The following is a 25,212-nucleotide window of genomic DNA, read 5'->3' as shown; positions in this document are numbered from 1 at the left end:
AAAGAGCAAAACCAGAAAAATTCTAATAATAAAGATATATTCCTTTCCATTTACTAGCATATGGAAAAATAAGAGCCAAATTTGATTTTAGAATTAAGAGAACAGAGGTGCAGGTCACTATGCCTTTTTACTTTGCACACAAGGGTTCAAACCTCTTGATGAAGGGTACTGCTAGTACACAAAACATTCTTGTTCAGTTTGCTCTCTGTTAAACACACATAAACAAGGAAACATGTTCTTTGACGTTTACTCACACACACCCCCAATAAAATATTGAGGCTGTTCTGTGCGAGCTTCATCTAGTAAGTGAAGTTAACCAAGAATCACCAGAAGTACTTTGAATGGTGTACTACGTTTCCACTGTCTGTGATATGGAACTCAGAAAATAACCTTGGATAAATTTTGCAACATGGTTAAGAACAGAATGAATCCAGGCTGCTGGACAGTATGGGCCCTGGGACAAACTTGCCCTTCTATTATTTGCAAATGCTTACAACAGATACCAACTGAATCACAGAGCTGTTATGTTGGGGTTTTTTTAAACAGCTCAAAGGTAATATATAGAAAAACGCAATAATCAGCAGTATTCCAAATGAAAACCAAAGAGGACAGGTCAGAGTAATACTTAAGTGTATTAACTAAAGTAGGTCTTATTTTAGCAATGGATAACTTCTCTTGAAAGCCACATGGGAAACTGCCCAGCCTGTATGACACAAAGGATAACTTTTTCTTATTTCTTTAGGGTCATCTACTTCAATAAATGGTAGTTCTGAAGGGAAAAAAAACCCAAACAAACAACCACCAGTTACAGAGCTTTTAGACCTTGCGTAATCTGTAATTTGAAGAAATAAGGCTATAACAAAGCATGGCTCGTCATATGTGTATGTCTGCGAACATGATAAACAACGTGTTCTACAAAATTTAATAATGGTTCACAAACAGCATAGCAGTCAAAAGTAAAGTAGCAAGATTTAGGTGGGTTATATTAACTGCAGAAAAGAACAACAACTCAACCAACAAAATTTTAACGGCTATCAGAAGCGAGACCGCTACTTACAGGAGCCCCAAAGGATGCAGTGAGAAGAACAAGTCAGTCTAGAAGAAAGTTCAGGCAAAGGCTTTAGTGAATCTTCATTAAGGGCCGCTTTAGATCTAGTTTGCTAGTACATTTTGAGACCTGGGGAAAAAGAAGAATATTTCATTAAAAACATACAGGTTAGAATTTTTGGCCAGTTCACATCCTAGCAACAAGCACTGTCACTTCATAAATTTTCAAATCAGCATGGTACTGTCTTGGCTAACTGTGGACTTGAATATGAGCTGACATTAGTAAAATGCTGCCACCTGTCTACATTTCTTTAGATAATGCTGCCATTTTGGTTTAGTAACATAATTTAAAATATAAGTAGCTTTACTTTTCATCTGTAAGGGGTAACTACATATTAAACTCTTCAAGAAAATTGGGCAGTATTTACAACACAAGCAGTTAAGGCTTAGGGAACTTGATTACAGGGCCACTACAGAGTCTTCCTCCATCAGCTTATTTGTAGTTATATTCTAGGAACTCTGCACAGGATCTTGCTTGCAGTATTTAAGGTAACAGCTTAAATTGCAGTGCATAAATCACATCTTAACAAAGTTTCTTAACCTTTGTAAAACTTCTTTTTAGGAACTAAGTCTGGAAGTCACTAATAATGAGTTTTTACTCTTGAAAAAGATCTAGAAGCTAGAAATACGATGCATGCATTGTAGCATGCTGAGATGATTGGCTCAAGCCAATGAGACATATTTCTATAGCACAGGTGTTTCTTTGCCCTTTACTAGAAAACTAAGCCTGGAGGATTCCTTAAGTAGAGAACTTTTAAAAAAGCAGTAATGTCCTTTTCTTACTGCTCTTTCCTATCTGTCAGGTGTTCAGCAAAAAAAGTTTTTTAAAAGTTGGACTCACACACTTTTGGATCCCAGACTCGGTCCTCATATACGGTAGTGTCATTACAGAGATGAGCTAATATGCTACTGCAATCAAAGACAAAAAAAAATTAATATCACACACAAGACACTTCTTAAGTATACTCCTTGAACCTTAGGAATGGCTCAGAAAATGGTTCATGTATGTTTCCTTTTCAACTTGTTGCATCTCGCTGCACATACTGGAGTTCCATATGGACCAACACATACTCTGGTAGAGAAAAAAGGAAAAATACAATACTGAGGCTAAGTGCTTGATTGCGTGCTTGTTTCTCCACATCACAAATATTGGAAGTCTCATCCCTTTAGAAGGAACTTTATGGAGCAGACTGAAAATCCATGGTGAAGAGTTCCATAAATTCAGTCACGTTAGTTTCCAACACTAAAGAACTGTAAATTAATTAATCTACTGCATACAACCAGCCTTGAGAAGGATAGTGTTTTCTGGTTTAATTTTGTTCACATTTTGTTTTTTGCTTTGTTTACATGAAAAAAAAAAAAAATCATACTGCTACTGGAATTAAAACCAGCTGGTTCTTTTCCATCTGAGACCATCAACAGAGTTAAGTCCCAGAATCAGAGCACAACTAATAACTTAGCTGCTACTCAAAGTCTAAATGTAATTCAGCCAGTTCCCTAGAGAAGTCTGGATGGAATGAAAGTATACCTCAGTAAGTACACTGCAAAATACAGTGTAACAAATTAGAAAGTACATGTAAAAAAAAAAGTTCTTAACCTAAGTTCCATGTTAAAACATCGCTTTTTTGTTTGAAGTTTTGTATGTTTAATACGAGCCCAAATAATTACAGAAATTAACTATTACAACTTTGCAGTTAAACACTAAAAAAGAGGGACATTGTGATGCAACATCCAACAAGTTTAAGAATCAAGTAAGTCTTCCATATAATTAATCTTTAGACCGTAGAAAAAACCCTGTCACTTACAAAGAATTATAGTAGAGGATTTAAAATTAAAGTCTGTAACCCTTAGTTACAAATTAACAGAATGTCAAGGTATCCCCTACAGCAATTTTTTAAGAACAGAGAACATCACATAAATATTTCCCATTCCCACTTTTAATAGCAGCAGCTTTCTAGATTTTAATTTTGAAGAAGCAGAATAACAATTCAAAACTCCTGACAGCATTCATCCTTTTTTTCCACCATAGGGAAGAAAATTCATCAACATACAAAACCGTAACAGCTGGCTTTAAAGCACAGGCACAACTGGGTTATCAAAATGACAGAGCAGATTCTACTATCTTGTCTCAGTAAGAGGCAAAAGACTCTCCGCATCCCCTTGCTCCAGGCCTCTCAGCACAAAAACCTGGAGCACAGAAATGAAAAATAAATAAAAAACCTGGAGCACAGAAATGAAAAATAAATAAATCAATATATTCATACATAGCTTGCTTTGTGGTTGGTTTGGGTTTTTTTTCTTTCACATTGCAACAAAACTTACCTGGTAAACTGGTCTTGCACATCATCAACTTAAGCCCAGACTACTTTTCAATTCAAGTGTGAACACCTGTCAGCTACGTGTGATTTTTTCTGATAATTCAGTGTAAAAAGTTCACACACAGAAATTGTTCTTTCTTCATTACTTACGCAGTAGGTCAACGGGACAGTTTCAAAGCCAGCTAAACAAGCAGTAAATACATGGATTTCAAGGGACAAAATCCATAAACTCGAAGTCCAAATTGTAAACATGTTCTTAAAAGTGTGAATAACAAATGTTAAAAAGGAAATCACTTCCAGTATTTGACTATCACACCAACCAAGCAAGTAATAATTGTTTTATAATTCCTTTATAATAATAATAATTACTTTATAATTGTTATTTTTTATAATGCCAAACTGAATTGTTTCAAGGAATATAGAACATCTCATTCTTCATAACTTTGCGTGACTACTTTTTTTAAAGCATGCACCAGGATGTAAGCCGAATATACTGTCATTACTTGTGACACCTTCTAGTTACCTTACTGCTCATTTTCCTTCTGTATTTCACCCAAGGTGATGGGAAAGTGACTTTTTCTACAATGTTTCTACTTAAAATTTCAAAGCACATCAGACATTGTATACAACCAAAAATTTAAGATGTCTTCTGAAAGGCAAAAATCTGTCAAAGCACTGAACACACACATACATGGCTTTAATTCTCACCAATTACTCTGCCCAGCTTTCACTGGAGTTTAACACTTCCAGGTTTTATAAATCAAAATTCTAATGATTAATAATCAAAAAATACCTAAAAATAAAAAGGTGGAATTCTACAACACAGCTCAATTTGTAACAAAGTTAAAAAAAATATCAAAGGCCTGCCCTGAACGTCAGCACGCTTATTTCTAAAACAGAAACACAAAGCACTGACATGATGGCCTAGAGATACGGCTGGTGTCAGGGGGTAAGACCTCCAGCCAGGTCTGACTGGTCCAGCTGAAGATGTGTGACACATCACTCCCACATGCTTCAGGTCTGTTAAATTTATTCAGGTTTCTTCAGATTAATTTAAGGAGGACAACAGTTAATTCTATATTAACTCAACAGACTGGTTTCCTAAAACATGAAAGGACAGCACAAGCCTATTTTGTAAAGAGGGAAAAATTAATATAGATGTTAACAGAATAGCACCATCAGTAACACTGTACACAGCCAAGAAAATACTCACCTGGGTATCTGTAAGAGATCTGGGAAACCCACGTAACTATTTACCATGACAAAGTCTTGTGTTTAACACACAGAACTGTACAGAGAATCAAGTACTAGGGAGATCATCTACCAGGAATAATTATTTCCACATAATTAACAGGCATCTGAACTGTGACTGCTATGACATGTACAGACAGTACATCTGAACTGTGACTTCTGTGCCCAGGCAACCTGATCTGCTCTAATAAGGATTTTTTTTGTGATTTATAAATTCACACAAAATAAAAGTGGAATTATCCCTGGCTTTGCCCTTGCCTTCCCCCCCCCCCCTTTTTTTTATTTTACGGTATTAAAAGTGAGAATCTGCTAAGAACCTTCCTGAAGGACACATTTAAAGGCATCTAAAGAGTTGCTTCATAAAGCAAGCCTTCTATTTAAGTCCTAAGCAACATAATTTCATAATTTAAAAAATAATTAAAAAATAAAAAAATACAGACAAAAGATATATTTAAAAACAGACTGTAGGGACTTTAATTAGCCTCTGATCTGAATTCTTCAATACACTGGTGAACACAGTACAATTCTCTCAAACTCTCTTGACAAAATATAAAATACTCAATATTTTATTGAAGTCTTTCCAGCTCTCTGTTCCTGACACAGACTCTCAGACAAGAGAAGGTACAAGAGAAGAGTTATGATTTATGCTCTGTGTTTCTCATCTTCTCCACATACAATTCTACCAAATGGGAGAGCATTTCTTACACCCAAGGTGTTTCATGTAATGCAGCAGACGATTTTGTGAGACAAGGCCTATCGCTGCTCTCCACAAAACTGCGTACACCTAGAGACATCCCAGCCACCACCACAAGAGATGGATAAAAGTTGCCACCAGCCGGCCTCACTGCTCACCAGGGTAGCTGCTATTGATACACTAAATGACATACACTCTTGCCATTACCAACCACAAACTGTTCTTAACAGGTGTCTGATTCTTGACTACTCTATGACCAGGGAAGAGGTACTCAACAAGTCAAGATTTCAAGATACAAACTACAATTGCTTTGTCAGTTTGGGAGCCTGCATCCTAAAGAGAAGGTACATTATGAGAAGTAAGGGCACAAAGGATCTTATGTATTTCTTTATATTCAAAATTTTTTATTCAATATAAAGCTTTACCCAACAATATACTGTTTAGCCTTTACCACAGATACACAGTGAGCTCATATAAAAAATGCAACTAGTAAAGTCTTTTTAAAATATAGCTAGAATTTATTCTTGTTTCCAGTGATAATTAAAACAGGTTTCTTACAACTCCCTTCAGTTCTTTCAGCTGGTGCTCATTAGGCCACCTCTTCTGCTTTACTGATTTCTTCTTTAGCTTCCACATCTGCCACCTCAGGGTGAGTGCAAGCAGCATCCGTAGCTGACAGCTTTTTCATTTTGATGTTTGGCAGTTTCCTCAGATCACCATCCCATTCTCTTAAAGAAAGAAAAAAAAAAGTTATGAGAACCAATTACCAATAGAAAAAGCAGAAAGGAATGGCAGAGTTAATTCACCTTTCCTCACAAAGATGCTAACACAAGTAAGGTTGCTTTTCTAAATCACACTCAGTGATTTTCTAAATCCCACTGCAGTATAAGCACCAAAATTTTCACCTGATCTTGTACACTACAGCAGCTGTAATTTCTCTGTGAAGAATTAAGTACTTTCCGATTTGACATTCAGAATAAAAAAAATATGAATCACTTTATTCCTACAGACATTTTGTATCCTCTCTTACTTTATGCCACCTGCTTTTCAGCTCTGACACACTAAACTCCCAGTCTTGTAAGCAATGGAAAAGCAGTTTGGATGCGTTTCTTCATCTGAATGCTCAATTTGCAGACCTAATATCACATGTACATAAAGTGCCTTCATTATGATGTACAGTAACTGTTAGCATCTTGTATGACATACTTCAAGGGGACACAAAATGTTAGTAAACATTAATTCACATGGTAACTATATAATTTCAAAAGGCTGCATGAAGGAGGAAGTGTTCATTTAAATGCCACAAGCCAAATCCAGTAATTAATAGAGTGCTTTCTTGATTACAGTTAAGTACACTTCATGGTAATTTTTCTCATGGGCTAAGACAGTATTTTCCAATTATAAGATAGCCATATTAAGACAATAAAAAGGTAATAAAGGTATATATTACCGAGGTAGTAAAACAAAACCACTTCCACCAGATGTCCCAGTACAAGACGTCAATCGTGTATTTATAAACACAACAGACAGAGGCCTGCCTCTTCAAGATTTCTGGCTTTACTCCAGCAGCCTAGAGTATGACTCCTGGCTACATACCACCCCTAGCAGTCAGTGGCATATCATTCCTTGCAACATCAGCATTTGTAAGTCTTGGGTTTTTCCTTTAAAGTACCTCATTTGATAGAGCTGTCAGCAAGAGTGCTCATTCAACCCATTACTGAGGCACAGGGGCTTGCTGGCCCAGAAGAGCTAGCAGCAAGTTTCACAGCTCCCAAATCTTTAATAGATGCATGTTGTCAATTTGCTTGAGAATTTCAACTAGTATATACACACAAACACTACCGTACCACACAGAGTTGGATCTTAGAAAACATAAGAACTTAGTGCTCTTTTAGTTACTCAGTGATAAGTTCTGACTACAAAGAACTTGGGTCGCTGTGTTATATGACTACAATTACCGTCTGAAATCTCATTCCAGGTTAGAAAACAGTGTCATTCCATTTCTCACTAGATCTGTGTCTTGATCCTTAAACACGACGAGTAAGTGCTAATCCTTTTTGAGTGAACAGCTGAGGTCAGAATTTTAGGTAAAGAGAAAATATTCTCTAAGAATATACAAAAAAAATATGTTACAGAAATGGAATTCTAACTGTTGAAGCTTTCTAACCCTTCCCATTTTTAATGGTAGCTTGTGACAGCCAAGAAATGCTGAAACAGCATTTCTTGACTGCTTTTCCAAATGACAAATTCTATGACAGTTTTGCATAAATTCTTTTTTTAAGGAAAGACACAGAACATGTTAAATTCAGAAACAGTGTACTGCATAAACAGATCAGTAGTGGTAATACAAAGAACTTACCTGAAAAATTTAAGATGCTTTCTGTTCATAATGTCTGGTATTTCTAATGGGAATGAAATTAAATTCTATTAGACGTGTTACACTATTCAAGGGAGTCTCATTTCAAAGAGGGAAATGTGAGCTAAAGGACCGAACCTACTATTTCAGAGATTAAACGACCAGGAAAATGACAATGAAAATTCATACTAAAAAAGTTTCTAGAGCAAAATATAAACAGGAAGTCCTTCCACTGCTGAAGAAAAAGAAGTGAACTTGCACCTATGAACTGTTCCAGAATTCAAACGTACCAGTTACTGAAAATCCAATCCTGACAAGTAGTAAAAAGAGGGTGCTTCATTTTCTCTAAACTGACACATCTGAGAAACCGCAAAATTTTAGACAACTAAAGTTTCCCTTTTAAAAAAAAGTTCAGTGAAGAAACTGGGAAAATAATTATTTATTATTTGTTTTAAAAGCATAACTAGCATCCTCAACCAAGATCAAGGTCTTGTTATGCTAGTTTTTAACAGAGAGACACTCACCCAGGTAATAAAAAGACAATTCTGCTCTGCAGAACTTACTATAAAGATGCACAACAGATAAAAGGTAAAATAAGAAAGCTTAGTTTTGAAGCTGACCTAAATATATAAGCCTCACTCTGTATTAATGAGTACTAAGTGATCCATAAGAATTTTGAAATGGTTTTGGAAAAAAATTTCAAAGAACTTAGGTCACCACTGCAAGCAAGACAGATCAGCAGTAGAGTTAGGAAAGTAACTCTGATAATTCAAGTAAAAAAATGCAACAAACAGTCAAATACAATTCCTAAAATTTACCATTCAGTACAAGTTGATGTGTGTGTGTGTTTTTAAATATAAACACTGGAAAGAGTACAGCAAGACATCTGATCTTTAAACAGAACACATTCTTGGATTCTGGAATATAATTCTAGTTACTTGCACCTGCAGTAAGACAGTCTGAGAGCAAAGAATGGCTATTTGGTAACAATTATTCTCACTCCAATGGGAACTATAGTTCCCATTGTTAAATACTTGTTCTATAAACCACTCAATGCTGGGAAACTAGCACTCTGTAGTCACTGAAATGCCTGTTAAATACTGCAGCAAATGCAGCATGATATTTACATAGACAGAAGTAGACTTCTCATAAGCTGATATTCCTCTTGGTTGAACAGAAACAAGCATCAAAAGTTTTAACGACTGAAACTTTTCAGTCTTCACCACTAACAGAAGTGACATATTCACAACAAATCTTTATTATCTTTGGCAGTAAAAAGGCAGGCAAACATCTTGTACAGAGACACATGGGACAGAGTCCCTCCCCAGAGTAGCCAAAATGCACCTACTACATGTGTAGTTTATAAACTCGTGCAGAATTTTACCTAGGATGCCTAAGCTGCTTTGCCTTGATTCAGCATCATGCTTTTCTTGGTCAGTCCTGAAGTATTGCAAGTGACCCCTGTTTAACATCTTCACTGATTTACAGAGATCTGTGCCTTAGGAGCCTTGAAATCTTTGCACAGTATAAAATACCTCATTACTATGAAGTGTACAGATCTCACAGCTAGCGGGTTTCTCAACAAGGAAAATGCTTGCTACCTCTGTAACATTAAATCCACTTTATTATTTTAGCTCTTAAAAATGTGACATTTCAGCCACTTCATATACTGTTCTTGAGCAAACCCTGAACATACAGTTCTGCCTTTGTTCATCTACCAGTTTTCCCAATTTAATGCTAATAAATCAGATCATGCTATCAGTGCAGGACTATAGATGATTTTGCTACTACAGAACGTAGGATGATGATACCTGTCACTTATCTTTGTGGCCAGACAGTCTTTGCTATTCAGAGAAATATTCCTTCCTTTCACACTGGATTATAAGGTTACCAACTGAAGAACAGTAATATATGCTTTTTTTTTGTTTGTTAAAAACTACACTTATTTCTGCAGCCTGCTTCTTGGTAAACAGATAAAGTGACACTGCTCACAGCTGAGCAAGGAAAGGCAAAGGACCATTTACCTAATGCTTTTTTTAATCTGCTATGATAAACATAAATACCACATTAGGTCCATCCTTCCCAAAAAAGCCATGGTCCCTCTTCCTTTCTTTGCAGCTGCTTTAGCTCCTCTTGGCAGCATAGTGCCAAATGCTGAAACATCCTAGTACCCACAGCAGAAGTTCTTCCCTTCTCTCAGGTATTTTACAACGAGCAATGCCTACTCAGTTTGCTTCCAGGACAGAGCTTAGTAATATAAACAGTGAGTTTGGCAGAAGTGGCACCATGCTAATTTGGGCCATCTCCCCCAGAAACATGTTGAGATTTATATTTGTTCCTTCTATCAAAGCACATACAGTCTGTTGTTATTCTCAGACGAACCACGACTACATGACAAGACTTTCAATTGAATTCTTTTCACTTGCCTTTTTTTTTTTGTTGTTGTTGTTGAAAAAAACACCTCGGAAAGCATTTAATGGCTTTTATTAACTTATGTAGGCCTTTGTCCAAAGAGAATATTCTAACAGTTATGTAGCCTGTCATCCAGGGCTCACCAATGTCCTGAGAAAGCAGGCATTCTGAGGGGGGGAGATTCTGTAACAAGCCAAGACTGGGCACTGAATCCATCTTTACTGCTTTGGCAGTGGCAAAATCTTTAAGTTACGCTTAGTGTGTGTTTGCAGTATGTTATACAATACAAATCACGGAGCTGCTGGATTAGGAACAGAACTCCAGTCTCATGTGTGTAGAAATGAAGTCACTACATACTGCACAATAACTGATCTGTTAAATTATGATTGAAAGCTGCAGCAGCACTGTATTTGCAGATTAATAACATATATCTTACCCAGAAGTATCTCCTTAGCATGCACCAGTGTCATGGGTTTTGCTGCAATTGTGAACTTCTTGGTTTGCTTTAAAATGTTAAGTCACAGGAGAGTGTTTTTTTGAACTAAAGATGGGAAAAACTCCTGTTATAATGAAACAGCAGTGAAAAATTTAAGTAAGCATTTTTTCATGTTTCTCTTTCAGACAGAAGAGTGAGTTTTGTTTTCCTAAGGAGGAACAAACAGCATGTTAGCTCTCAAAATCTGTCATGAAGATGCTCATGCTTAACACCATTTCATAACAAGGAAAAAGACAAAGTGACTGAGCTTTATTTATAACACAGAGCTTGAGTAAAATACTGTAAAGTCAGCACCTTTCCAACTGTTCGGATGGAGAAGCACTGGACCAGATTACTTCAAAGTTCTTAGGGGCATCAGAAGCAAAATGCTTCTGTCAGCTGTAGGCCTAACTGATCCTGCCTCTATGCACAGGCGTGAACTGGAGGGCTTCTAAAGCACAATTAGAGAAAAGGGGATAGAGAGGCCAATCCTAGTGTCAGAGTGCCCTTCTACAGCTGTACCCCACAGCACTATTTTAAACCAAGTGCTCTGTGACAGCGTGCTGAGATGGTTTATTTTCTTTCAGAAGTATGCTGTTAATAAAAACATGATAGCTCTTCATAGCAGCAACCATTTTTCTCTCACAAAGCAAAAATCTCACAAGGACTGAAATGTCACTGCTCTGACAGTGCTCTGCACAGATTACAGGCTGTGTATATATCACATACATTAGAACTGTCATACAGAGAAACACCCAAGTCAGGTCAAAGGATGATACTGCAGCCTGAAGTTAAAAAGCATGTTAGAAAATGTAAATGTTCTTTAGACAAAGAACCACTCAGTTACACAGTAACAATCACTACAGAAAACAGCAGCTAACAGTACAGTTGTTACACGAGCAGATACATGCAAATGATACAAATTTCATTCAAACTGAATCAATTTCCTCATGAACTGAAGTTTCAAAAACTAACTAATAAAACTGGTGCGTTTAGCTTTAAAGACTGTTTTTCCCCCAAGTTTAAGATTATGCTTCTGGGAACACACGCAAGGAAGGAAATTATCAAAAATGTATCATGTTCAGATGCAATAATTATGATACTTTTCAACTGAAAGCACGCCAACTCTGAGTTCCAAGGGCATATCCTGTAAATACGTAGGAATCCCTTTCAACAGCTTTGCTATAAACATGTAAGACCGGATTAAAAAAATAAATACAAAGGACAACATCAGGAAGAAAACTGCGATAAAATGAACGTAGATATATTTAAGGAGTAAGGAAGTGACAAGAAGCTGCTAACAAAACTCAACAACCTCACAGACAGACTGAATACTCCCTTTATAGGTACATTTTTTAAAAAAAAAGATTAAAATTTACTATGCTTTTGGCTATCTACAAGTTTTGTAAAAAAAACAGTAACGAAGAATTAATATTTCATTTACATATATCTGATATATATATACACACAATATCAAATTTTAGGAGACTTCCCTAAATGTAAACAATTCCTATCATGTAGTGTCTTCATAACAAATGCACAGGCATACAAGAAATAACTAAGTTCAAGAAAAGGGGGAAAAAACCCCAACAAATACTAAGCCAGCTATAAAAGCTCCACTCACCACAGCTTCCAGGGATAATAATGAGCTAGAGTAGAAAAGCACAGTTTCCAGCTGATTTCCATTTATCCCCAGTCTCTAATTACAGTATTTAGCAGCAACTATTTTCTCTGAATGAATACTGTCCTAGACAGAGAGCAAAACCCGCAGCAGCTGTGATAACAAATAATGAATGATTTAACAGTGTATTTAATATGTGAAGTTGCACCATGCTCTCCGAATGCTTTACTTACTAATACTATAATAACCTCAAATTTTGCTTACAGTATTTCTGGGTTCTTCTTTATTTTTATGTTGTGCCTGTGCATTTGACATTTTTCTATCTAGTCCTACTGCATTTTTGGTTGGTTTTTTTTTACTGCCAGCAAAGCAGTTAAGGAAAAAAGGAAGAACTAAAATTTAAAAGCAAAGCCAAAAAGGAGATTTTCTACAACTGAGCTATTTGATAACATTCGCAGTATTTATTTTCCTGTGACTTTTTTTGCCGCCTTCTAAGAAATCCAAGATTATGCATGAAGTCGTACACATAGTCCTGAATGTATGCCACTGCAGGTTGTTAAAGTACTAAGTAGCACTGGCAAAATTTTAAAGCCATTCATTTTCTTTACTGATACAATAAATCAGGGCAAATGGGATTATGACACAACCCCAACATTGTCCTGTGGTTGGGATACAAAACCCAGCAATGTAGCTTTTTTCGTATCTTCCATGATACACTTTCACTGTTAGAAAGACTGATTGTGTCCGAGTAACACTTCCATGCTAAACGTTTGTCACTCAACTCCACTATGCTTGTTTGTTAAAGCTAAAACCACAAATACCACTACTATTTTGTACTTGATGCTCCTCAAAACAACCCTTTGCTTTTCTGCACTTTCATTATCCCTTTGTCTTTCTCCCTTATTTCACCAGATGACTGCTGCTTCCCTTCAGCCTAGTTCCAACTATCAAATTTTCAGTCTTCTATTTCCCTCTCTAACATGTAGTAGCTTTCATCTGGTACTACCTCCAAAACTAGAAAATACTTTCAAAAAGAGTTTAAGTGTTTCTTCTTAAAGACTATGAACTTAAAAGGAAATTTTCAGCTCTAATGCTTATGTTGCAGTTTTCACACGACTGCTCCTCAGAAGATTTCATTAGGTAATCTGCTGGCATAGATGGCTATCCCAAAGGAAGAAAAATGGTAATAAAAAAAGTCAAAAAGAGTATCTGGCATTAAGAATTTACTCAAAGTTGTGGTAATTGCCAAGGTGCATGTTTAAAACCTCAAAGTGCTTTCAACTAGGCTCTTAACAAGACTTTTAATGTAAAATCTTTGGAGCTTTTGTGGGTTTTTGGTTATTAAGAGGTTACGCGTTAGGACCTTCATGCACACAGAGCATCTACATTCCCTCCACCTCATCTCCAGTAAGTCAAATAAAGCAGCATAACTCCTTTGCCCAAGGAGAACAGGAGGAAAAAAATGTGTTCTACTTGCGGGTTATCATTTATGCCTATAGGTCAGAGCCTGTAGAGTAGAGATGTGTCGCAATAGCCCAGGATTTCTTCCTAGAATACCTAAATTTTAATGGGAAAACTCCAGAAATATTCAAATTTTGGAAATATATCAGTACTACAATTTTACTGTTGCAATCGTCCTCCCACATGAAACATACCTCAACCTTAGTGGAATGACAGGTCTCTCTCTGAAGGCGTTTTAGGCCCACGAGTTTAGAGGCTTTGGTTCTTTCCAAGTTCATGAACCCTACAACCACTCTCTCACGAACAGTTAAGTTTGTATATTATCAAAAGAACATTAGAGAAAGCTGTGCATAAAGACTTCATTGGCACAAGTCCAGACAACAAAAGCCTACCTAAAAAACATAAGTAATTTGTGAAGAAAGCAATGTTGGTTATTCCCCACATAAATAAAAACTTTACACTAATGCATGTTAAAAATCGCACACCCACTGAAACGCACTTTCAAGATGAAAAATACTTTGTGTATAATGAAGGGCCAAGCACACCACTGACCGGAATTTGTTATTTGAGACAGGTGCATTAATCCTCATGTTCTACATGCCTACACTAAAAAGGCAGTACTAGTGAAGATGCACAAAGGCAAAGTAGTAAAGCAGAAATAGGAGTCAGATCTCCACCATCTTTTTTCTCCTTTTCTTCATCCTGCCCCTCCTCCCAAACTCCTCTGCAAGGCATAAATACCTACAAGTTAGTTACTTCCTTTAAAGAGAAAAATAAAGGTAATGCTTAGAATTTTCACTTAGATTCTAGCACTGTGAGCAGGAGGAGAAGGTGTGACCATAGGATTATTTTGAAATGCTTTTATGTACCCATTCCGTAGCCTTCATAGAGTTGTCTTTCACGTTCTATGGTCTGCTTGATGACAGTTTCCCGTGAACCATGCTGTCTTCCTTGTCTACCTTTAATACTGTTTTGTAATTCAATCTGCTCCAATTCAGCATCGAATCGACACATATAACTGAAAGAAATAAAATGCATTTATTTTGCAGTCATGCAAAACTTTTGCAAAACAGAATTACCTTAATAATCTAAGAAGTAGTTTTACTAATTGTATTTGTTTTCTAAACCAGAAATGTTTCTTAGATTTGAACTATTACTTTAATCTTCAAAGTGGAAGTTCCACTTAGAATTTCATTTTAATTATCTGCAGCTTCCAGAAGGATTAGGGGTTTTATACTTGCCTTTTTTAAGAAAATATGTTCGCATAAAACCAAACTCCCACATTACTATAACCCACCTGCTCTGTAAGATCAGTGTTAAATCTAAGTATTCCTAATTTTTAATTGCTGAATTTCACCACCTCAACAACTTGTAAAGTACTTTTTTGACATGTGTTCTACATCCGACCCAAATCCAAAAAGTAAGCTTTTATTGCCTTTGCGGTACCACTAGTGTTTGTTGGCAGTTACAGGTTTCAGTGTAGGAAGTGTCAGAGCTTCTGACATAGTACATCTGTGTAAGAATACATATATATTATGTTGTTCAGATACCAGGTGAAAAATGGTGACAAGCCACAGGCACATCCATTCAGCAGCACAGAAATAACTGTGTTTCTTCTTAGCAAATTCAATTTTGGTATTTCCTGTCCTAAAAATTGACGCACAAAGTACTGTTTAATCTTCTCAGCCAAGAAAATTAAAGGATAAAAAGTCAGTAGAATGAAATCTGTGCGTTTGTCACTGAATAACCCAACTAGCAAATCCATGCAATCATTACTGTCCAAATCATTTGAGTCCTCTACACACTATGAAAGCAGAGAATACTCAAATAATAAAAAAAAAACCACCACGATTTCAGTAACTCCAATGTGAATATATACATCTTTCAATATATAATTGACCTCAGTTGCCACAAAATCAACTACTCAATATTATTAACAATAATATATAAAAAGTCCTCCATGTCATCATCACTTTATAGATCTTACTTAAGAACATTATTTTAAGACAAATTAATCTTTTTAATCCTGTTTTTAACACCAGTCTTACTTTTCAATTAATTCACCAGCTTCCTTCTTTGTGTACTCAATTTTATTGGGGTCGAGGTGACTTTGAAACCATTGCAATTTTTCTCCTGCAAGAATAAACTTAACATTAATGATTACACCATCACTGTAGCACCATCACAGATTAAATTTCTTCAGAGTTTTTGAAATACCCCCCCATTTTTCAAGATTCTGAATGGCATTGTAGACTCCCCGATAATGTGTGTACCATGTATGAAGGCAGCAGTAATAGAAACAATCTTCCTTATAGGAAAAAAGACGTTATGCTTTGCTTTAGTGGAAATTAGTGTTTAAAATATCACTCTATCGATTGCTTAAGATGGAAACTTAGGAAGGCCCCAAGGTGAAAAAACCAACACAGCATCTCAGCAAGAGTTCCGATTATCACAATTTTTAATCAGACTAAACTGAAAAGGAACAGTGTCAATCATATGAAAGAGAAAAATATTCCAGGTTATGTCTCAAAGTTCTGAATTTAATTGCTAGCACAATGTGCCTGCTAACCTATATATGCATCATCCTCTTTTACCAGCAATTAAGAAAACCAGGGAGACGAGTACAATAAAAACACGTACAGCTCATTTGGTCTACACTGCCCTGTTGTCATGTGCACTGACTAAAGAATAGGCTGTACAATTCAAGCCTGTACATACAGCTATACAATTCAAGCCCCAAATTCAAACCTGTATATACTGCTTGAGTGAACACAAATATTTCAGCAGTTCAACAGTCTATTTTAAGATTACAGTCAGACTATAGAAAAAAAAATTCTAACTGGAGTATCTATGAAGTTGGTAAAACTTAAAGCCTATGCTAAAAAGCTGAATGCTGCATTGAGTAGTAGAAGTTTCTGCTCACCAATGATACTCAAACGCAAAGCTTTGTCAGTCTTCAACCTAGCAGAGAAAAAAAAAAAAAGGTATGTCAGTCAGGAATGAGGACCAATACAAGTAATTACTTTCATTTTTCTTTCTCCAAAAATCATTTTTTTGGAGTCACAATGAAAGTCAAGGTAAAATTTCAAATAGAAATCTTTGCCAAATTCAGAACAATGTAAAACTTATTTTGCTTCATCTAAAAATTCTACTTTTGGGTAAATGCTATCTGAAATTTGTCCAGTTTACCTATTAAGTTAAACAGTTTCTTGGAAGAAATTCAGATGCAACCCTTTTCTTAGAGCCTAACAAAAGGAATTTCATAAAGACAGGCACTGTAATAATTTCATTAAGTGTTTCTAATATTCTGCTGGTATATGTAATGAGTTTGGACATCAAGAACAAAAGATTCCACCAGACTGCATTCTTGCAAATCAGGCGTACAGTGTGAAAAATACCACTCTAATATTTAATAACCTTGTAATAAAGTTTGTGCTTAGTGAACAGTAAAAGTTAACGCATTAAGAAACCAAAATTAAGAACTTCATAAAAAAGATTAAAAAAATCCATCACAAAGTATTTTTAACCCCACTTCAATGTCTGTCAGGATACTTGAAACTTTTTGTACTGTATGGGATGTGCACACACAATTCAGTGTGGGATTAATTCCCATCCTGTTGAGCAGTTCCCAGAGAACACAAGTTTTCTAACAGGTAATACAGTGCCTCACATGGTTTTGTCCTGAAGCTCTCCGATTCAGTCTGCAGCAATGAACTTTGCTGAATGTCACTTTATTTCCAGAAAGGAAAATAATACATTGTTGGGCTAAGTACAAAATTTGTCACTGGAAAAAACGTTAGCCATGCATGTTCAATGTATATATCCAAGGGCCTCTGACAAAACCGACATTTTAAGAAATTTGATAAAGAAAATCATGAAGGATACCACTGACAACATACAATACCAAAACTCAACACTGTTCAAAGCTAATGTGCTCCTTCATTACATTCCTTGTACTTTACAGAATTCAATGAACATTTGAGTCAACTGAAGTAATTCAGAGCACAGAAGTTTGTCATCTGTCACAAAAATTCAAATCAAAATAAAAAGCCCTATTTTCCAGAGACAAACATATTTGTGTCACTTGGCCAAAAACCTACATTATTAAAATAAAGATTACTTTTTCAAGGAGTATTTCATCCTCTCAAGACTGTCTCAAAGCCACATAAAAGCAAATGCACAGCATGCATGCTAAGAACTCCACTAACGCATTCAAGAAAAACCTTTTTACTTCTATAGATATCCCAGCATCCAGGATAAGCATTTTTAATGCAGAAGTCTTCAGAGGTCAAGCATGGGGGTTGATTTTATTATACCTGCCAAAAAAACCCTAAGGTGGTCAATTAATTTAAAGATTTTAGACTTAAAACAAAAATTACTCTTGTTCCTATGGGTTAAATAAAGGACAGACCTGGATGAGACTGTGTAAAAAAAAAAAGGAAAAAGGAGTTAGATTAGAAGTCAGCTTTAAAACTCAGCTGTAGAAGATGTTTTTGATAAAAAATGTGGTAGGTAGCCTACAGAGGGTTTAGAGCAGGGAGTTTTGCATGGTAATAGCAACCAATACAAGGACACACACTCCACACAGTGGAACTCCACAGCAGCAGTTCCTGCTGCAAACCGGGCATGGCAACACAGCCAGTGGAGCACATCTGCAAAGCGTCGCCATGGAGAAAACTACAACGCCATCTAGAAAAGCTGCCTGATTAGAATCATAATTCATGTCATGTACATATGCTTTAAAACACCACAAATTACCGTTTGCACCTGCAAGGGTCACGAGATCACTTATTCACCAAGGCAATGAAGTGTATAACCAGGATTTCCTTCTGGAAGAAAACCCATCAGTCTCTAGGTGTACACAACTTATTTCAGTATGAGAAATCACGAATGATAGGATCAGACGTCACCTTCTTGTACTTTTTATAAAAAAAACTCACCTTGATGACTGCTAGAAGACAACAGTATTAGCAGGGAGATTAATCAAATAAGCCAAGTCAATGCAAGTTCCTCCCATCTTCCACACATTAAGGAACATTTTTTGCACAAGGGGAAGAGAGGGTGAGGGCAGGGCTACAATCTTGTGGCAGGCCGTTGCTTCTTAATGATTTTGTCCTCCATCAGCCTCCCAAAAACCATCTGCTTAAGCACCAACTATTGATAAGAACAATTAGTAGTTTTCTTGATGTTTACTAGCTACTTAAAGCCTTCCTGCTCCATCAGCACCTCTACCTCAGATACTGCATTCAACTGTTCTACTCTAAATACTAACAATGAATAAATACCTGCCAAATCAGTTTACCAGTTCAGTATTCCCCCCATAATAGCCACACATACAAATGCCATTGATGGCTCTGAGAACTAAGATAGGCTCTTTTACTAGGAAAAAAAAATAATCATGGTTGACAGGACCTATTTCCTTGTTTCAGGTTGCTAAAAACTTCTATCTCTCTCCCGAGGCATGCTTTTTTTGTGAGCTTATGCACCAATTAGTGACTTGGTTAAGTGTTTTAGGATACTTCCATATGAAAATCACTCTATAAAAATTAAAAATTCTAATTTTTTCCATTCATGTTTTTATTTCTGTAAGCAAAACAAGTACTTTTAAAGGCTAGTATTTTTTCAGTTCCACATAAAGATTCTGCAAGAGCACATCTCAAAGCATCACTACTGCAAACAGCAGAAGCACAGTGGCTCAAGGGAGATTAGGAGGTGAGACAATAGGAAAGGAAGGAGAAACTAAGAGCTCCACAAGGAGGTAATTTAAGGTGACTGCTTACTCCTAAGGGGTTGCTTCATGCCAGATCAAGAAATACAATAAACACTCCTTAGCTCTCATATCTCAGAGCATGACAGTATTAGACTGTTATATTTGTAATGAAAATGCACAAACTTCTAAAAAATTTAAAAATATATGCCGAGTAGAAAGGGTGTATTTTGATTCAGGAGGGAAAGCAACGGAAATAATAATAAACTATCACTAGATCAGCTTTAGCTACCAAACCCAAAAAGAGATTTCAGCAGTTGCAAACAAAACATGATTGTTGTTGGCACATCACTACTGAAAGAAGTTCCAGGAACATCCCATTATGGTCTGGTTTCCTAAAGTGTAGAAAAAGCAGTGTTCTACTGGCACCAGTGAACCAGTTATTGCTGTCTCATAAAAACATCTCTAATTATTTAACAGAGCATACACAAATAAGGATTCAGATGTAGATTAAGAGAGAATAAAATGGTAGTAATGCACTGGAATTTGTTGATATTCATTAGACCTTGAGGAGAACTGAGAAGAGGGATGCAGGCAAGAAAAAGTTGCTGTTCAAGTGAACAAGATGACTTAAGATTGTCATCAATTTTCTAAAACCAACTGGTCTTTTTCCTCTTATTATGGTCAAGATTGGTCTTTTGTAGTCCAGCCACAGCTTGCGGACAATAAGCTTATTATTACTGTTGTATTTAGTTGAAAACGCTTGCACTAAAGAGTATCTGGACAATGAAGACTGTAGAAGTCTTCTGCAACTTAGAGCAAAATTTCTCCCTCCTGAAGTATTGAAATTCCTTGTAAGTAGCGTCTTCCCTTTTTATTGTCTTGTTTGGGCAAAAGATACATCTCATACATAAATGCAATTTCCTTTCCTGTTTAACAAAAACAGGAACATTCACAGTAGTTACTTCTCTTCCTCCATCACATAGAAAAGTTGAAAAGTAAACAGAAGGCCTAAACAGTCTCTAGTCATAAATTCTGCTCCCAGCCAAATTCAAAGGAAAAAAAAAAAACCTAAAAAAACACAAAAGAAACAAACCACACAAAACCAAAGCAAATGTTTACTGATGCTTCTACAAAAGACATTCTCACCTTCCACTAACATGCCATTCAAGGGCTTCGTACACCCAAGGTAATGCCTTTGTATTGAATAGTAAGCAGCAGATAAAACGTACCTATGTTCAAAAAGTATTATTGAACAAATATAGCCAACCACAATTACAGCATCTTCTAGCAAGTAAATCCACAGCTTAATAGTACAGATGAACTGTACGAACTTCCTAGATTCATTGTCTCTCTCTGATCTGTTTTTCCCATGCTGTGGAAGTGCATTAGCCTGTACAGAAAAATTATCCCCTTTACTCAGGGCTGGCAAGATCATACTGAGAATACTGCCTCCAGTTTTGGGCCTTCCCCACATTTAAGGTGACTTATTTCTATATAATAAGAAGCACTAGTCAAAAAAGTACCATATTTACAGATGGGACTAAGAAAGAATATACTGCAGAGATTACCAGACAGCTCCTCCTATTATCACCAAAGGACACGTTAACCTTCCAACAAGAGAACAGCATGTCATTAAATAGAAGTAATCGGCAAAATCTTTTCTGCAAATATTTCAATTTCAGTAAGTCATTTTCCAGTGAAAAAAGTCCTCCGTAAATTTATTGCAGTTAAGTCACAAATTTGGAAGCAACAATGTCAGTGCATTTATTCAGTATTATCAGCTGCCACTAAAAGAAGACATTTAATAGACCTGCAAAACCCAGGAGGAAGAACAAAATTGGTGTGGGCTACTTTTTTTTACTGAGTGTAGGAGTGGAAATCTTTCCTCCATCCACAGAATGAGAAATTTATCTTGTCTTTTTCAGAGCTCTGAAAAATCAACCCAAACCTCACCATTATAGTAAAGAAACTGAAAACTAAGTAATTACATTAAAAAGACTGGTTAGTGGCTAAACGGACTGTTTTTAAACATATCCTTAAAGATCTTAAGATTTAACAGGCTGATCATTAAGGTAATAAAGATCCAAAACAGGTCTTGTAAAGGGAAAAAAAAAACCAAACCATCAACATTATTCATGTCTTTCAAGTTAAATTGTTCTTCAAGCCACAACAGTACAGAAAATAGAATACAGAAAATTGGAGGATGTTTTTAATGCAAATTATTTTTAGAACATCACAACAAAAGAGATCTACAAAGTGCACATCTATGAATAATGCTAGTTAATCATTTAGGACCCAGAACTGCAAGATGTAGAAAACCTATTTATAGATAAATCATTTAGCTATCACAACACGCTTTGGATGGTTCAGACTGACACACTACTTTTGGTGAAACTGTTTCCCTATGCAAAATGAAGGGCTACATCTTTTACCATCAGCCTAGAGTAGTGGTCTCACACTTGAAATAGTAAGTTGGAAAAGCAGTAGCTTGGAAATCAAGGCAGAAACCAAGAAACAGACCCTAAAGAAATGGATAGCAATCCACATCCTCTAATCTTAATCAAGTTAAACGGGATAATACAATTCCTGTGGGAGTTCTTCGCTCCAACTTCTCGCTGTTGCAAGTGGAACAGAAATAGTACTCTAAATGTCAGCACAGGTGTATCAGTATAACTCTAAACATAGACAATCACTAAAAGATTTAATTGAGTGTGCCATGTCATCATGAGTAATCAGTGCACCACTCCACTCAGTAAGTCTTCTTGGGTGTGTTTTTCTTTATGGCAAAGTCACAGATGTAAGCTCTAAGAATCAAGCTTGACTCAGTTATCTTTTGTGATTAAGCGCTCTGAGCAGCCATTAAGAGACAAGATGAGAGAGTTAAGGGACAAAGTCAATTAGCACTAGGAAAATAACTTACAATAAAAACTTACTTACCATGAGTAGTCAGAGAGCACAGACAAAACATGAGGCAGCAGGGAAAACTTTCTGCACATTAGGAAACTGCCTGATCCTCAACATGTGCTATTTGTAAATTCTTGCAGCAGCTCTGCTTGAGGCTACACGATACAGCTATCTATGCTAGTAAAGGGCCCCCTTCTAGTTAGAGCAACATTACAACTTTGCTGCGGATAAGGCTGTACATCCACCCCCAGCCATTAAACTGCAGTCTCCGAGGAACATTTCAATTGTACCAAGAGCTCCCAATATAACACCTGCAGACAATGAGTATTTGGGCCTAGCTCACATGATCCATCCAAATACCAGTGTACTGTGACAGAAAATGCTTTCAGTTTACTTTAGTACCTTTCTAAACAAAAAATCATAGCGTATCAACTAGTAAGCTGTGACAGAATGAAAACTAAAGGCCAGTCTTCTTCAGCTATCCTTTCCCTCTGTGGAAGGGGGAAGTAAAACTTAAAAGCAGAAAACCAAACTTGCCATGGAACAGCAGGAAAATCACCAAAGAGGACTCAACTAATCAGTTTTATTCAGAAGGCCTCTCTTCTGCAGGAAGGTTTCCAGGTTTTCTTTTCTATGAACTCAGCACTTCAGCAGAAGCTAGACCCTAACGAGGGTGATTATTAAATCCTGCAGTGAAGTCAAACTAGGTGACTAAGCATCATGTGAAATCACCAGCATCATGCCATTCAAATTACAAAAAGCAAAGTGCTACGATAAAAAGAAACCTAACTTGTAACGACACTACCAAAAATCTAGTAGCAGAACTATACAGTTTGTATAAGCTGATTTCATGAATGTAAAACTTCCAGCTCACAAGGCCCAACAGTACTCAGTTACATAGGTCTTTCTTTTATCTTAAGGTTATATCAACGTAACAGTTCCCTTCCACCACCAGCCTCCCCCCAAACAAAAACTATCTACTGTGGTATTATCCTTTGGTCTGCACACAGATTTTGCACAGTCAACTTACTTGTCTTTCTTTTCCTGTTTGTGTGCTTCCCTTGCAAGCTGTGCAGCTTTTCTGCTGTAAGGATGGATAACCTTTTTTTCATGCTTCCCTCCTTGGGTTTTTCTTAACTTTGGCTGAAAAGAAATCAAAGATACTACACATTACTAAAATCAAGTAAAACATTAAAGCGAAGATAGCAGCATACAGCATGGTAAAGACTTACAAGGTCATGCACCAGTATCTCAGAAAGCCCTTAAAGTAGCAGCTTATTAGTTCCACCAGTTAGATCTTACCCTCCTCAATAAGAAATAAAATTACTCTATCGTGGTACATGCTGTAACAAAGGAGGGCAGAAAATACTGTTAAGAAATCTTACATAGTGACTACTCTCAAAATACCTATGCCGTAGAATGTGCAGGTAGGAAACTAAGATTACCTCCCCATACCTTTGCTATAAATATCCCCATTCAAGCTTCTATCCTATCATTGCATCTAGGTTTTCTGACAAAGGCAGTCTGTAATTTATACAACGCAACAAAAAGGATTTTCTTGTCCCTCCCCACAGACCATGGGAATGCTTTGCATGAGGAAGCAGCCAGGGGTTTTCCTCCTTTAGCCTTTCACACTGCACAGCAAAGGAATACTACTCACAAATTAAAAAAATACTGTAACACTAGTTCAAGTTACATTACTTTTTGGTGAGGAAGCATTTGAAAAAAACTGAAAGGCTTTAGCAAATAGTACGCAACTTAAATTCTTTAAAGTGAGCATGTTGAAAAGAAACAGCTAAAAGCAGGAGGCTAGACGTGCAAACGTGATGCAGGAAACAGCAATCAGTAAACAGAACTTTAGTACATCATATTATCTATGGTAACATTGGTGTTTAGAACTGTGAAAGAAAAGGAAAAGGGCAAAAATAAATTTCTGAAAATTTTTCTAAAAAAAAAAAATCCTGAACGCGTAAAGCAATCTCAAGAGGCAGAGCCACAGGCCCAGGCCCCGCGGCCCGCGCCACCCGCACCCTGCCGGGAAGGCCTACACCGACGCAAACCTCTGCGGGAGGCAACGCAACGCGCGGCGGGCAGGGCCGCTCGGGCGCCCTCCCGGGGCGCCGCCTGCGGAGACCCCCGCCACCCCCAGGAGCCGAGGCTGCGGCGCCCCTGCCCCTGCCCCCGCCCCGGCCCGGCCCGGCCGCGGCCCGCCACACGCACCATGGCGAGCCACCTCCTTCCGCGCCGCGGTGCACCAGGCACAGCGGTCCGGGCGGGCGCCGCGAGCAGCGCGACTGGCGTTCCGCGGCGAGGCGGTGCCTGTTGCCAGCAGCTCCACTGACTGCCCCTTCCCTACCCCGCCGTACAGCGTTACTTGTTGCGAGCGTGAGTGGATTTTCCCCCCCGGAAACAAAGCAAGAGCACGAAGGTGCAGGTTGGCCCGGGCTGTAGAGTTGCTCCACTGCTGTCTTTGTAGCAGGCCTGTGTGCCCAGACCACGGGCCTATGGAAAGTAATTTGTGATCGTTCAGCTCCCAGCATCACAGACCCAACAGAATCTTTAGGCCATATTACTTCTTGCTTTTCAGGTGCCAAAGACTCTTTTTCTGCCAAGTTTTCTAATTCATTTCCATGATACTGAAGGTGAAGCTCTGGAGACCAGTCCTCCTGTGGTTTGGTCCATGTGACTTTTCACCAGGCTTCAGAAAACGCTTTGTGCCCCTAAATTTCCCTGTTCTTGCCAACTTCACCACATAGGCTGACAGGCTTTGTCCCTCCCCATAAACCTCACCTCTCTGGGACACTGTAAAAGTGCAAGATGGAGGTTTTATGGAAGGCAGGAACCTGCAGGCGGGGTCAGGCGACGTCCCCTGTGCCCATGGGGCAGGTGCTTGTCCCAGCCCC

At 37.4% G+C, this 25,212-nt stretch overlaps 2 protein-coding genes across 2 annotated transcripts in view; one reads left to right on the top strand and one right to left on the bottom strand.

The window, feature by feature from the left end:
• Positions 1-4,975, top strand: part of MARCHF1 (membrane associated ring-CH-type finger 1) — a 258,944-nt gene extending 253,969 nt beyond the window's left edge. The window contains exon 9 of the mRNA XM_055701239.1: positions 3,137-4,975. Coding sequence (XP_055557214.1) covers positions 3,137-3,168 — 32 coding nt within the window. The 3' untranslated portion in view covers positions 3,169-4,975. The remainder of the gene's footprint in view (positions 1-3,136) is intronic.
• An 890-nt stretch (positions 4,976-5,865) lies between these two features.
• On the bottom strand, positions 5,866-24,654 carry TMA16 (translation machinery associated 16 homolog). Its single transcript, XM_055701265.1, is given in 8 exon segments — positions 5,866-5,965; positions 5,967-6,098; positions 7,730-7,772; positions 14,565-14,713; positions 15,744-15,828; positions 16,619-16,656; positions 23,340-23,452; positions 24,530-24,654. Coding segments are annotated over 8 exon segments (618 nt in total). The 5' UTR covers positions 24,533-24,654; the 3' UTR covers positions 5,866-5,910.
• Between the last annotated feature and the right edge of the window lie 558 nt (positions 24,655-25,212).

The sequence above is a fragment of the Falco cherrug genome, chromosome 1 (genome assembly GCF_023634085.1).
Source record: "Falco cherrug isolate bFalChe1 chromosome 1, bFalChe1.pri, whole genome shotgun sequence".
Taxonomy (NCBI): domain Eukaryota; kingdom Metazoa; phylum Chordata; class Aves; order Falconiformes; family Falconidae; genus Falco; species Falco cherrug.
Note: the sequence above shows the minus strand (reverse complement) of the source record. Positions and strands in the feature narration are given on the sequence as shown.